The sequence below is a fragment of the Eschrichtius robustus genome, chromosome 2 (genome assembly GCF_028021215.1).
Source record: "Eschrichtius robustus isolate mEscRob2 chromosome 2, mEscRob2.pri, whole genome shotgun sequence".
In the NCBI taxonomy this organism is placed as follows: domain Eukaryota; kingdom Metazoa; phylum Chordata; class Mammalia; order Artiodactyla; family Eschrichtiidae; genus Eschrichtius; species Eschrichtius robustus.
The window spans coordinates 146,623,878-146,639,431 of record NC_090825.1 but is presented as its reverse complement, the minus strand read 5'-3'; the positions used below and the strand labels follow the sequence as shown (position 1 = coordinate 146,639,431).

General features: G+C 38.1%; 1 protein-coding gene across 3 annotated transcripts; it reads right to left on the bottom strand.

Annotated features, from left to right (window-relative positions):
• Nucleotides 1-250: 250 nt before the first annotated feature.
• On the bottom strand, nt 251-15,270 carry NPM1 (nucleophosmin 1). Of its 3 annotated transcripts, none has more exons than XM_068536347.1 (11): nt 15,058-15,270; nt 13,003-13,082; nt 12,384-12,503; nt 11,953-12,046; nt 11,503-11,609; nt 11,336-11,427; nt 7,294-7,351; nt 6,861-6,944; nt 5,901-6,002; nt 3,540-3,614; nt 251-607 (listed from the first exon to the last, which is right to left on the bottom strand). In XM_068536347.1, exons 1-11 carry the CDS (start codon nt 15,113-15,115, stop codon nt 569-571), a joined length of 909 nt encoding a protein of 302 aa, XP_068392448.1. In that variant the 5' UTR covers nt 15,116-15,270; the 3' UTR covers nt 251-568. The 3 variants fall into 3 exon arrangements, with proteins under 3 accessions (XP_068392448.1, XP_068392449.1, XP_068392450.1); XM_068536348.1 differs by having other exon boundaries at nt 11,336-11,403; nt 15,058-15,269; XM_068536349.1 differs by lacking the exons at nt 251-607; nt 3,540-3,614 and adding an exon at nt 4,534-4,870.
• Nucleotides 15,271-15,554: the final 284 nt, after the last annotated feature.

Sequence of the window (15,554 nt, the reverse complement as noted above, 5' to 3'; positions counted from 1 at the left end):
GGCTAGGACAGGTGGATAAGAAGGTCTGATGAACACTTGATTATAATTAACTATTATCAAGAGGTGGTAAGGTAAAAGCACTAAGCCCTCTTGATGAAAAATAGATCGGTTAACTCTGAGAAGCAGAACTATTTGGATGGGTAGGGCAGGATACTATTTTAGAGATTTTGGAATACTATTTGACACTTTTACTATGTACATGTATTTCTCTGACAAAGTATAAAGAGGATAACAGAAAGAGAAACAGTGCTACTGTATTAAAATACTGAGTTTATTTCACATGTATATTTTTGTCTCCCCACCATTTCCATTTGTCTGACCACCACTACTACTATGTCCTATCGTAACATTCCATACATACTTAAAACCAAGCAAAGGGTGGAGTTCCAACTTTAAAAACTAAACAGGCATTTTGGACAACACATTCTTGGCAATGGAACCTGGACAACATTTATCAGACACGGTAGGGAAAGTTCTCACTCTGCATTATAAAAAGGACAGCCAGACATCAACTGTTACAGAAATGAAATAAGACGGAAAATTTTAACAAACTGTTTAAACTATTTTCTTAAAGAGACTTCCTCCACTGCCAGAGATCTTGAATAGCCTGGAAAAAAAAAGAAAAAAAATGTGGTTAAAAAAACCACAACACTTCATACACACCAATAAATTAAACCACGTCTCTCTGTACAATTCAACATATCTATTTTTCATTCTACCACCAAAAAGGTTCACTCTAGATAATTAAGAACTGATTTCAAGGAAATTTATACTCAGGCATAATTTAATTTCAAATACTTCGATTCAGACATAAAATCATGTGATTTTTGTACACAAAGTCACTTTTATACTAATATACATTTAACAACTTAAGATATTTAGTTAAGGAAACGAAGACCAGTTTGGGCAATGTTGCCTCCATGTTATCTGCTTTAGGGCTGCCAGATTTAGAGAAAAACATGCACCTGTACACGGGACACATAAAATTAGTACATTTATCTGAAATAAACTATATAAATATACCAAAGTTACATCTTTCTTTACCTCTAATTATATTTCCCTGATGATGTGGGATCTCAACAGTTCCTTATTTTGCATAATTTGCTTATAAAATTCCTTAATTACAGTCTTATATTTTGTTTACATTTTAAGTTTCTACAGTGGTCACATCCAAATTATTTCATTAATGAGAACACATGCTAGCATTAGCATTATGAGACACTATATATATTTAACATGTTCTGCCATATTAGCTACTCAGACAAGCTCTTCTGGTTTGTTGAAACACAGAACACCATCTTCCATGACTAACTTGCTTTTCCATTCTTCAAGTCTAATGATTTAAAATATTGTCCAATGACCAAAAAAAAGAGATCCCTCATCAATTTCTACATCCCTCTTCAACATAACTCATTCCACTTGTTCTCATGCTGGTATTTAGTAACATCCATGTAAAAGAGCCAAAATCTTCAAGTGATAAAAAACATTTCAAATGACAATCATGTAAGTGCAGTATTAATTATCTACTTCAAGTTGGTGTTTCTTTTCCTATTCATGAATAATGCCTCTTAAAAAAAAATAGTCTTGATGTTTTTGTCAACTCTTCAAAGGATTCAACAAGTTCTTTTAAAGCAATGGAGCACTTCAATGACTTCGCTCTTCTTTTAATTTACATGGTCCTACTGCTGAAGAGACATTTAAATAAGCAGGTTTCACTCAATGGATTATTTAAAAGAACTTTGGGGGCCTTTTCTTCAAAGTGTTTCAGTGCTTCAAATAAATAGCATTTTCTCAAATACTGTTTTTAAACACAGCCATTGGATTTCAAATGCAAGGGAACTGAATACCATGTCAACAAATACCAGTCATTCGCTAATCATTAAGTTGAATACAAATACTGAAGAACATTTTCATGACACTCTAATGTAAAAAAAAAAAAAAAAAAAACCAGATGCTACTTGACTTACGTATTATATAGAATATTGACTGGGACAGAAAACACCTTCGAAAACTTCATGTTTTGCTTCAACTTTGAGTAAACACTGTTTGCACCTTTATACAAACATTCAGCAAGGATTTTATCTGTAGTCTTTCCACAAAAGGCAGTACAATTTTTTTCATTAACTCTTTAATTCAAGAGTTTCTGCAAAAATTTGCTATTATTTCTCAGGTTCCATCTGGATTTTATTAGCCAAATCTTCATAAACAACTTTTTCAGAAGAAAAACTGCACAAGTAATGGGAAGATATTTTACACATTGTAATTACTTACATCTGCAGCTATGCCATAAAAATGTGACACATTCAGTGTTTTGATAATTTCATAATAGTAAACTGAGATATATTTTTTATTATTGCAGAAATTTCATCCTGGCACTTGAAAACAGCTTTCAGTTTTTAAGTCAGAAAATATTTCTGATAGCAGTGAATTCAGTCATTTTCAGCTGCAAGACTGACGTTATGCTGTTTGGAAGGCCCTTGCAACTTTAGTTGTTACTTTATCTTCACCTGAATTTTTCTTAATCAAAAATTTTATTTTACCGCTTCCTTTGGTATTAGCTGAAAAAATTATATATCTCTTATGCTTACCTGTTATAGATGATGGTTTATATATCTCACTTTCTACCATTTTCGATACTGAATTAACAATTACACACTGCATAGTTTTAAAAGGACTTTTATGTTTACTAAATGTCCGCAGAAAATTCACACAATTTACACTGGCTTTTTGGGATCCAAATATACACAAAAAACAGAATAGCAACCAAAAGAATCGAAAAGATTCAAACTGGTCATCTTGTGGCCATGGCAAGGAAGGCTGAACTCACAATAAACCACCACGAAGAGTATTAAACCACTGAAAGGGTTTCAAACCTGAGAAAAATAGTGCTGCCATTTAAGTGATTTAAGTACTAAATATTGTGGTAGAAAAAGATCTCTAAATAACAAATTTAATTTATTGAAGAAAGCTGAATACAGGAGACTTAGGGAGCACTGACAAAAACCATTAAACACAGAATATGTCCTGTATGTACATGATGCCTAGCAACCCTGTGTAACTGCTTTTACATTTTCCTTTACAATCTGCGAGTCAGCAACTATAAATAAGACAGTAAAAATAAATGCATGATTTTTCTTCTATTGACAAAATACCTTCTTCACATTAAGAAATACAAAATCTAACTCAACTGATTTTACACTTAGGTTGATTTCAGCAAAATGTGCTTCCCGTAACATCTATGGAGAAAATCGTCTCTGCCAACTCACAAGAAAGCAAAGAACAGACTGACCCAAGTAGCCAAATGGAGCAGCAAGGAAAACCACAGCTCACTAAAAGCTGGGAAAAATGTACTAAAAAAGTTATCTTCTCAGTCTCTGCCAACTAAATTCTTAAGAGTTTCCATGTATTTAATCTGAAGTATTGTCTGTGGTTAGGAACATTTTAAAAGAAGCCAACACCTAGAGAGACTAAACAAATAACCATAATAAGTCACAATAAAAATTTTGGATTTGATCATGTCTCCAACAAAGTTCAGTTACCTCCTGGTCAGTCATCCGGAAACAATTCTTCACATAATTGATGAATTTGGCTTCCACTTTGGGAAGGGAACCACCCTATTGAGACAAAAGCATTATTAAGGGTAAGTATAGAAACACTGTTTTTGAGGGAGATTGTTATGAAATTCCTCAAAGAGTTGAGTGCTGTTTATTATATGGATCATTGTGATTCATTCCTTGTCTCCTCAACTCCTTCATTTTCATACTGAATAAATCCTTTTTTAGGCCTAGAAAGACATGTTTGTACAACATATTAGGACCTAGGTCTTCCACAGGTACTCTCATACTGAATAAGGTTTGTCCAAGTTTCAAATTCCCTGCCCCCACCCAGCCACTCTAAAAACACAAAGTATAAGCTATGCTTGTGATTCTTCAGGCATTCGACCATCAACTTGACTGCCTACTGTATTTATCTAACAAGTCGGCTTTGTCACCATTCTCCACCACCCAGGACCAAATAGAAAAAAAAAGTATAGCCCCTTTGGGTATCATGTATACAAGTGACGAAAATTGTTAAAAAGATCACTTAATATGTACCAAAAACCCAGGTCCAGCACGGTGCTAACCTGGGAGTCAATTCAGGGGGTATATGAAGTCAAATGGGGGGGAAGACTTTATTACATTTCACTACACTCTTAAAATTCGCCATTCCTTTCAATTATGGACACAGGGAAGAAAGCACAATAGTAGTAACACCAAATTATTTTCAAAGTATATGTCACCAAATATTTTCAAAAATCTTGAAACGTTTATATTTATCTCTGCTCTGGAATTACCTTAACACACTTATTTTTTCACTTTTGTTTCCTACTTTGATAACTAAATTTTGATTTTCCTTGTAACCTGAATCTTCTGTGCACTTTAAAAAGATCAAGAAGGCTTCAGGTATGGTGTAAGATACTTAGCTGCCTCATCACCTAGAAAATAAACCTCACTATAATTTTACACTTTTAAATTATTGTCACATACATTCTTATTTGATTCAAATATTTATTGAGCAGCTAGGGAGATACAAAGGTGATTAAAATATGGTCAAAGAGGTGAGGCAAATGCACAAGTAATAGAAAGCAAAGTATAAGGTTCACTGAATCACAGCAGTCAAAAGAAAGTGTTTTAGGAGATCAAGAGATTGCTTCCAGCCTGGAAGGGGGGCATGGGTGGGTGGCAAATCAGGAAAGGGGATTGAGTTAAAATAGAAGACTTCAGTCTGGATTGTTGATGATACTCAGTTTGGACTATATTTGTCTCTCCTTTTCCTCTCTCCCCATCTTTAGGCTTAATTTACCAGTAGTGCCCAGGATTGTTCAATGCGCCTGCAATTAAACCAAGGAGATAGGACCATATTAAAATTAGGGGGAGGGGTATCTAAAATGTCATTTTAGAACGGTACGCAAGGGATAAAAATAAAGCAGCGATACCAGGAAGGCTAAAAGGTTTACAGTAGTACTAAAGCAAAATCAAGAAATACATTCTGGTTCTAAAATGTTAGTTTTCCAATTGACTCATAACTGCACAATGAAAGGAAATCTACGGAAGCCATGTAGAACCTAGAGAGCACAGAAAAAACACAGGGAAAGGGAGTCAGTAACTTTTCCTCACCATCCCACATTTATTCTCAATAATTGGGGTCTGAGAATATTCACAGAATTTTAAAGTTTCTCTCAAATGTGTTTCAAGGCATTAAAACCAATTACTCCATGCTCCAGAGTTCACTGAAGTTTATTAAGTGCATCCCCCCGACCCCAAATCAAGCAAGTAGGACAAAAGCTAATCCTCTTCTCACACATTTCCACTAAGACAAAACTAAATGTAAACATGTTAGTCACTCAAAAATTCAAGATATTATCACACGTATTGCCTGATGACATCTTGGTGCAAATGGCAAATAGAAATGACTCAATTTGTTGGAGAATGTTTCTGACTACAGTCAAACACGAGTAATTTTTTAAAAAACTACAACACCAAGCAGCCAAAGACTACTTTTCCAGCTGTTTGCAATTTTAGAAGACTCATACGCCCTCTGCTGGTACTGTGGCATCTCATGACCAGAACAGGTGAAGGGAAATGCTCTCATTTTAACATCTAAGGTAAGAATATATCTTACAATCAACTTACTTGTATTCCTTTTATAATGGAAAATAAAGCATATTTAACTTCAAATATGCAAAAAAATCAACAGAGACTATAAATTAATGTAAGTAACTAGTAATCCATTTTTGAGATAATTTCACACCACAAAGGGGCAGGTATATTAACTATAAAAAATGAGGACGATTCCTGTTCCAAACCCCAGAAAGGTAAAATTACCTATTTAGTTCCTTTAAGGAAGACAATTTTACTCACTTTTTCTATACTTGCTTGCATTTTTGCTTTAATGTCTTCTACAGAGCTAGGTCCTTTTGGTGTTTTAGGAGTTTTTTCCTGTTTTTTGAAGGATTCTTGACCCTGGGAAAAAAGGCAAATTTTAACATCATAAGAACTCTTTTAAGACCCACCCTACCTGGATTTTCTCAATAAAATTCTTACAGTCCTTTGTAAAAACAAGTATACACCAGAACTGAGTTACCATTATAAATGAATTCGTGTCTCAACAATTATTTTTATATTATTGCTTAAGAAAGGAATAGGAAATAGTTTGAGCCTGCATTTATATTCAACACCAGGTCAGTCCTACACTTAAAGGATACTATCAAAAAAACGAAACCAGAAGGTCCCCAAGAATGAAGCTACAAAGTTAATGCAGCTTGATGCCTGGGGCCCATTCCATAGCATTTAAATGATAATCTCCCAACATGCGGCCAGCACTGAGAAACTGCACTATGCGATAAACATACCTTTCAACAAGTAAGAACCCTTACATGACACAACTGTTTGTATCACAATAACAATCTTTTTGTCAGCTTTCTCCCCCATTAGAAAGCCACGGCAATATACAGTTGACCCTTGAATGTCAACAGGTGACGCCAGCCCTCCACGTGGCCAAAAATCTGTGAATAACTTGTCGGCCCTCCACATCTGTGGTTCCTCTGCATCCAGATTCAACCAACCGTGGATATGCAGTACTGTAGCATTTACAAAAAAAAAAAAACCGTGATAAATGGACCCATGCAGTTTAAACCTATGTTGTTCAAGGGTCAACTGTCTTAACTATATGACAGTGATTACCAATAAAATAAACACATCTTAGCTCTTCGACACCAACTACAGGCGTTCTCCAAAGACCTATCAAATTTTTAAAGTAGATTCTTCCACAGAAGAACCTAACTACTTCAGTGGAGCTTGTACTTATATGTTACCACTTACTTTTGATCTTGGTGTTGATGGTTTTGAGTCTTTTCCATTCTGGTTTGATTTTTGTGCATTTTTGGCTGGAGTATCTCGTACAGACTGCAAGTAGAAATGAATCTTAATCAATGCCCCTCCCTACATAACAGACATATTAGTACAAATAAAACTGCCCCAAACCATGGCAAAAGCAGCAGTCAGGCTAAGATGAAACAATTACTTTGACAAAAGGTTGCAAAAGGGTTAACAGACAGAAGGCTATATAAAGAAAACAGATAATTCCCCACTATTAGAAGTTTCCAAGATAGCCCTACTCAAGAAAAATTTGAAGTATGAGATCATCTTCTCCTAAGACAATTTTCAATAACCACAAAACAAGCCAATGGCAAAAATTCCCATCATTTTGTTATTAGCTATTTCTGATAATCTTCTACTACTGTATCTTACTTACTTTCTTTACTGGAGCTTTTTCTTCAGCTTCCTCATCATCAAAGTCATCATCATCATCACTACAAATGAGATAAGTCCTTATTACTGATTCAATGCACTCAACAAATCTAGAAAGCTTATCCAGAAAGTGGATGAACCTAAAAGTTTAGTCAATCAAAGCATGAAGAGCTTTCAAACTTTTGCGGGTTGACAAAAGAACTGAGAGCACAATCTTGAACACAAACTCATTTTCACTGCAACATTATTCACAATTACCAAGCAGTAGAAGCAACCCAGGGAATTCCCTGGCAGTCCAGTGGTCAGGACTCCACACTTCCACTGCAGTGGGGCACAGGTTCAATCCCTGGTTGGGGAACTAAGAGATCCCGCAGGCAGCACGGTGTGAGCCAACTCGCACCCGCCCCCCGAAAGAAGCAACCCAAATGTTCATAAACAAATTGTAGGGAAAATGTCATATACGTTTATATATCAGGGAATATGCAGTCTTAGGGAAATCCTCAAATGTAGCACATGGATGAACCTTAAGAACATTATGCTAAGTGAAAGAACAGTCACAAAAAGACAAATACTGTATGATTCCACTTATATGAGGTATCTAAAGGAATCAGTCTTTATAGAAACCAAAAGTAAGATTGGTGGCTGGCAGGGGAGAGGTGGAAATGGGGACTTTTTGTTCAACGGTTATGGTTTTCAGTATAACTAGATGAGCCTGAGATGTTACACAACAATGTGATTATGATTGACACTACTGAACTGCACACTTAAAAAATAGTTAAGATGGTAAATATGGTGTTATGTTTTTTACAACTGAAAATAAATTTTTGAAAATGAAAATGGAGTTATTTAAAGAAGTTAAAATAGAAACATTGCAAATTCATGGACCAGTAAATATTAAGGTGGCAACTCTCCAAATTAATCTACAGATTTAACACAACCCCTAAAAGAATCCTAGCTGGTATCTCCATAGAAACTGATCCTAAAACTCACACTGAAACTCTAGGAACCCAAAGTAGCCAAAATCAATCTTGAAGAAGAACAAAGGTGAAGCATTCACATTAAGTAATTACAAACTAAAATCTATAAAAAGTGCAAAGCAACAGAAATCAGAATAATGTTTCACTGGCAGAAGGATAGACATGGAACTGAAGAGTCCAAAAATAAATATACATTTATGGTAACTATTTTCAAAAAGGGGGCAAAGACCATTCAATGGGGAAAAGTCTTTCACAAATGGTGCTGGGACTACTGGATATCCACAATCAAAAAAAATGAAACTGGCTCTTACCTCACAATTGATACAAAAATCAATTCAAAACGGATAAAAGGTAAGAGCTGAAACTATAGAACTTTTTGAAGATTTGGCAATGGTTTCTTAGGTTTGACACCGAAAACACAATAAAAGAAATAAACCAAACTATGAAATCTAAAAGCTTTTCTGTAAAGGACCACCAACAGAGTATAAAGACAACCCATGGAATGGGAGAAAATGTTTGTAAATTCTACCTGATAAGGGATTTGTTTCCAAAATATATAAAAAGTTCTTATAGTTCAATAATACAAAACGAGTACAAGTACTGCTACATGCTACAAGGATCTTAAAAATATTGTGATAAGTTAAACAAACCAGCCACAAAAGAGCACATATTGTATGATTCCATTTATATGAAATATCCAGAACAGGCAAATTTATAAAAAACAAAGTACATTAGTTATTGACTAGAGCTGGGGAAGATGAGGGATTATAGCAGTTTCTTTTTGAGGTGATGAAATATTCTGAAATTGGCTGCACAACTGTGCATATACACTATAAAGCACCAAACTGTTCACTCTAAATGGGGGAACTGGGGGGAAAAAAATCCAATCAATGGAGAAGTCCACGAATAAGTACGAATCAGCAAATGGTGGAATTGGTTTAACTTGTAATTACTTCACAAACCAAACATTACATACTGGCCAAAATGGTTTCTCTTCCACACTACATAGTCTAAATAAAAAACAGGAGTAACTTCATCCATGTGCAACCAAAGAAAACACTTCTTTCCAATACAGGGGTAAAAAATCTGCTATGTTAACTGGATAAAATACCGTGTAGTATATACATTTAAAGGCATATTAACGTCTTTTAAGTAATTTTTAACAGTGATTTGTCAATTTTGGCCCTATCACCCAATACCTGCATAGGCTACCCCATACTAAAAAAAAGATGACAATGGTTTTTATAAAACCACTATTGTAAGCAGTTTTATTAGGATATTCCCTAATAATATAGGGGAAAAGGGTGTTTATGGAGAAGCACCCTTTTTTTTACTTTTTAAGTAACAGATATTTTCCTGGGTGGCACCTAGGCAAATCCCATTACCACCTCAATGAAGAACAAGGAACACTCTCCACCACCCCCTCACCTGACCTGGCCCCTGTGGGAAACAACACTGAACTTGGAAGGAAGCACAGCCCATGCTGCCCCAGGACCCAGCCATAACCATGAGCCACTTGGGGAATGGCCACTCCGGCCCCATGGGGGCCCCATGCCAGCCATGCTTGAGCGCCTAACATTTTCAGGGCCCCCTAAAAACTGTCCTCCAAAGTCACCCCTTATAGTTCCCTGGCCACCCAGAATAATCCACCCAGGATGTATCTGTAAGCCATACTAACTTTTTTTTTTAACTTTTTATTTTATATTGGAGTATAGTTGATTAACAATGTTGTGCTGGTCATACTAACTTTTAATGTACTACCTGGTCTTCAGCTTTTCTTGCTTACAGCAACAGCAGTCAACCAACCCCACACCATACCCCTTCCATCCCCAAAACAGACCCACTGATCTGCCTTTTATTTTGTGGGTTCCAAGCCTTCTGAGATTATGGCTTACAATTTCTACATAATAACTACTTTTAACTAACAAACCTTGGGGCACCTCTTAACATTTTCATTGCCCCCTAACCAATGGAATCTTCTAAGACTTGCTATCCTCAAGGGATCCATTAACTGCCTCTACTTATACATGTATCTGACTACCCTTTTACGAAAACTTACCGATTTGGACCTTGTTACCATCTACACTTTTCATTCCTCCCTCACCACCTAACTTAAAGACAACTTAGAGGAGACATGGAAGACAAGAATGTAAACTATTTACATTGTAGTTACATCAGGAATTATCCCCATTTTAAAGACAGGAAATCTTCCAAAGCCCAGGCATAATTAAGTAGTAACAAACACCAACTATATTGAGTTTGTTTATAAGTTTGACATGCAGGTAATTTTGAATTTTTTAAGCATTCAACTCTTTCCTATTTTCTGCTTCCACTGTCATGCTCAAAGGCCTTTTTAAAGCGCTACCAGCTTGGCTAGTTGAGGTCACTGAAAACCTACTTTGCAGATCTGATCGTTAAATTAGTGCATGTTCTCTCAGAGTCTGTCTTAGATTCCATTTCAATTGTTTTCAGTAAATATACAATGGACCAACCTGAGAACTCAAGAACAAAGTTGACAAGCAATTAAAAATTCAATATTAATAAATTTTTGATATGGCTGCATATAGGAAAGACTAATCATGAGTAGCATTTTATTCCATAGCATGTTTATAACTTTACCATAGTCTGACCTAGTTTAACAAACATATCAAATCTTGTTTACAACCAAATTTTAAATTCTCCAGCAAAATTCTATTCTCTTTTAGAATCTAATTTTCTCATAAGGACCAGGACAACCATATGCCAAAATCCTTTGTGGGGAAAAAAAATCCTCAAGTGACAACTTACAAAATGAATATAGCTGGAGATATTCAGATTCTCTTTATGCCCAATCCATTTATTATAAGCTGTTCAGTGTAAAATACACCAGACTTAGCATACAGTAATGTGTCCACTAAATCTTCCTCAGAAAAAAGGCACCTAGTCAAATACATCTGGGAAATGCTGCATACTGCATCCTTTAACTCAGCTCATTTAACACAAACTGACAACCACTAATCATGATTTTGGTAAATCGTTTTCATAACCCCCCATACGACAATGTCAGGTTTCTAAGGGCATACTACTTACTCTTCATCATCATCGTCGTCGTCGTCATCATCATCATCATCTTCATCAGCAGCAAGTTTTACTTTTTTCTTAAAAAAATAATCGGACACACACTGGTAAGGAAGTGCTAATCCAAAGTACCAAACTAAAGGCCAGAATAAATTATGTATAGTAAATTGCATCTGTACCTGTGGAACCTTGCTACCACTTCCAGGGGCAGAACGCTTTCCAGATATACTTAGGAGTTTCACATCCTCCTCCTCTTCATCTTCTGACTCTGCATCTTCCTCCACAGCTAAAATAAAATTCTTTATTAGCCACCACTAAAACTCAACCAACAGCAAGAACTCAGAAAAAAGGGCACTGATAAGACACAGTAATAAGTATTTTAAAACTCAGATTCTATTAGAAAAAGAGTAAAAAGAGAACAAAATTTTTTAAAAGGAATTTAATGGACTAATACTCATTACTAGGTTTTACATGCAAAACACCAGGCTTTTCTAGTTATCAATTACTAGATTCCCATTTGAACCTATTACAGACAGCAGTACTAGAACTAAGCATACTTTATAAAGTCCAAATTGGGAACAAAGTAACTGCACTAAAAATAAGCATCATAACATATAAAAATAACATACCTACTAAGTGCTGTCCACTAATATGCACAGGCCCTGAACCACACTTCAACCGTAAGACCACAGGTGGTGTTATTTCAAAGCCCCCAAGGGAAACCTAAAAAGAAGAAATTATAAATCACTAAATATTGTGGGGGAAAAAAATGGTTACATGTTTGGTATAAAATCTGTTCATAACTTAAAAATGTTTCTGAACAAGCAAACCCATCAGCCAAATGAACAAATCGGTGAACCTGTTTTTTTCACCTCTGATAAACAAGCAGCTACCACCACGGTGATCAGTCAACACCAGTGACAGAATATGCAGCTGTGACTACTAGGGAAAAAACCAAACCAAATTCCCCAATCTCTTTGTTGTAACCTAAATGACACTCACCTTAAGGCAACAGAATTAGACTTTTGACATAAAATCCAAAGTGTAAAAGAGCCCTTACCGTTGGCTGCACAGACATTTTCAAAGTTGCCAGTGTTACTTTAATTGGACTGCCTTCATAATTCATCGCCTCTGCTTCGACAATGTGCAATTCATCCTTTGCGCCAGCCCCTAAACTGACCTGTTAATAGAAAAACAGTACTTCAACTTAAGTTTCCACCATTTTACAACCCCCCCAACCAGTTGTTTTAAAAAATCAGAACAATTATAAACCTTTCGTTATTACCACTGATGGGAAACTGACTTGAGCACAATGTTGTCTTCAAGTTTTATGTGACTTTGACAATTTCTCATATTTGGTGAATCTTAACAATTACATAAAAATGCATTTGATGACAAAGATGGTTATGTCATCACCCACGCCTAAGTACAAACCACCTAACATCTACTGGCCACCCAGAAGTTATTAAGTAGTAGGCTATAGGCTAGTGTCTGTGGAGAACAAATAAGATTTATATTTATCACTACCCTAAAGGGCTTTTTAATACAACTGTAGAACCGAAGAACGTAAATAAGGAAAGAAAAATACTGCTGTAAAATAAGTATTAATCCACACGAATAGGAACTAAGAGACTGAAATCAAGAAATGTTAAGTAGTTTATTTTGAAAAGGTTAAGTACCGTTCTTAAAGATAACTGGTGCTCATTTTCATCATTATCCACCTTAAAGTGATAATCTTTGTCGGCCTTTAGTTCACAACCTGTAAATGAAGAAAAAATTCAACTATAACAAGGAGAAAAATAACACTGAAAATTCAGTGTGGGTAACCAAAAAGTTAACTTGTGAACTAATTTTTACTATTCTAGCTACCAAAAGGCAAGGCAGAAGTACCTCTTCCTGGATTTCTTGAACACAAAAGTCTATAAACATCAAATAACATCCATACAGAGCTTTATAAATTCCACTTCCCACTACATTATTTTATGCTCAACTACACTACTATTCTCATGTAGAAACAGGATCAAAAATTTAGTAAAGCTAGAACTGAAACCAACCCTAACATACAATGTTGATAAAATCCCACTATTTTAAAGTTGAAATTACCTACCCAAACTCCCAGGTGCCAAATTTAGAAATGACAATGGTTACACAAACACCTACATCAACAGCTTGTATTCACAATAGAAAAACTACAAATGTAAAAGAACTAAAACTCGTTACAGGGGTCAACATTCCATCTTCGAAGTTACAGAAATGATGTACATTAAATTGTTCAGAAATTATGTTTAAGACAATAGAAATATCCTAGGGATACTTCCAATAGCAAGAGTTAAAGCAAAAATTTTGATATAAATTGATCAGAAACGCCAGCTTTTCAAAATGCTAGGAATAAAAGCCTTAATGCATAGTGCATGTTACTACTACCATTCATGAATAAGCAAACTGTCTTAAATACCATCAGAATTAAACTTTATTTAAATAGTCCCATTTAGTTGCCATCTAATAGTTACTGGAATAGATGCTTAACGGTTACTGTTCAATTAACAAATCTCAGCATGGTATATAAGGAAACAAAATTAATTTGGGGCAGGATTTTTTAAAGCCTGACACAAAGGCTTCAACAATTCAGTTTAGTGAGACTGAAAAACCAACGCAGGCCCCTTAGTATGGTACTTGGTGTGCTCGAGGGGGAAATCCCAAAATCCTGGTATAGAATTACAAGTTTTAACAGAAGGCTGCCTCCGCCAGTCTCCCTCCCTCGCCACCCCCCACGCCAAATCATTTGTAATGCACCAGCTCTGGAAGCAAGGGTCATGGGGTTAGATCTAGTCTCTTCCTACAAGTGCAACTTCGTTAAGCCACTTCGGTTCTCTGAGCGGCAGTACCTCCTCTGCGAGATGGACGCGGTGAGACAGAAAGAGGATTCTCTAAATGAGAACTACCAGCATAGATGTTAAGCACCGAACAAAAGACCTCCAAGAGTCCTGGAGCTACCAACCACTTCACCTAACATTTCCGGCCCACCAGCCTCAATCAAGCCCCAGGACCCCAGGCTCGGAGGTGACAAGACGCCAGCGAGCCCCGGATGCAGCGCCCACACCCCCCTCCTTCCCCCAACCACGTGGCAACCACGTGCTCCCCAGCGGTCGCGGCCTCCTCACGCCGGGCCGGGCCGCACCTCCCTTGCCCCCAGCAACCAGCCGAGGCACCGGGGCCGATTCTCGGTCGAGAGCTCCTGACCCTGAGGCCCGAGGACAACGCCATGCTCAATCGATCCTCTCGTCCAGAAAGGAGGCCCAAGCCTCCTCACACCCCGAACCCACAAAACCTCCTGCACCACCATCGCGGAGCTTAGCCTCAGGCACCCGCCCGGAATCAGAAGCCTACCAACTCACAAAACCTCAGAAAATAATTGTGCCCAGAGCTCCACCATGGGCCCCGCGTAACGCCGAACCCTCAGCCGGTCGGTTCCACGTTACCTCAGGCCCTGGGCCTCGGACCGCTGACGCCTCAGCCTTCAGGCCGCCCCTCCTTCGCACCCCCCTCCGTGCTTCCGGCTCGCCCCTCCTGGGTCCCCATCCTGCAGGCGGCAGGACCCCGTCTGCTCGCTTCCCACCCCCTCAGGCCTCCAGCCTGCTTAGCTTTCCCCGCTAACCCAGGCCTCAGTGGGATCCCGCCCCCCCACCAAAGCCTGAAGGCCCTGCTCGGCCTCGCTCCAACCCCCCAGCAGTTACCGAAAAGATAGTTCTGGGGCCTCAGTGGGCTCATGTCCATGTCCATCGAATCTTCCATGGGTTGGTGGCACGCACTTCGGTAGGAGAGAAAGTGGACGGAGATAAAAGACTACCGTTCGAAAGAACAGTCGCGCAGGACGGAATCAGACCAGGGAAAGGACGCGGGCTCCCTGCGCACATATATAGCAACCTGGAGATCTCGCGAGAGCTCCTTAAGTCCCGTCTCCGCGCGCGTGCTCCGGAGCCCCCCTCCCCGCACGGTCGCCCTCCCGCGCAAGCGCTCTTCAACCTCACTCCTTTCTACCTCTCCCCCCACCTCCTCCAGGTACTTCGCGGGCTCCCACCGAGCACGCGCACTCGTACCCCGGCCCCACCCCTCCGCCGCAGCCGCCGCCTGTGCGCACGCGTGCTTCCTCCGGGTAGCGCGCGTTCCCCGCCTTCTCGCCTTCCACGTCCTCTCCGGCCCAGGCGCGCGGGCCTTGCGACAGGAGACTGCG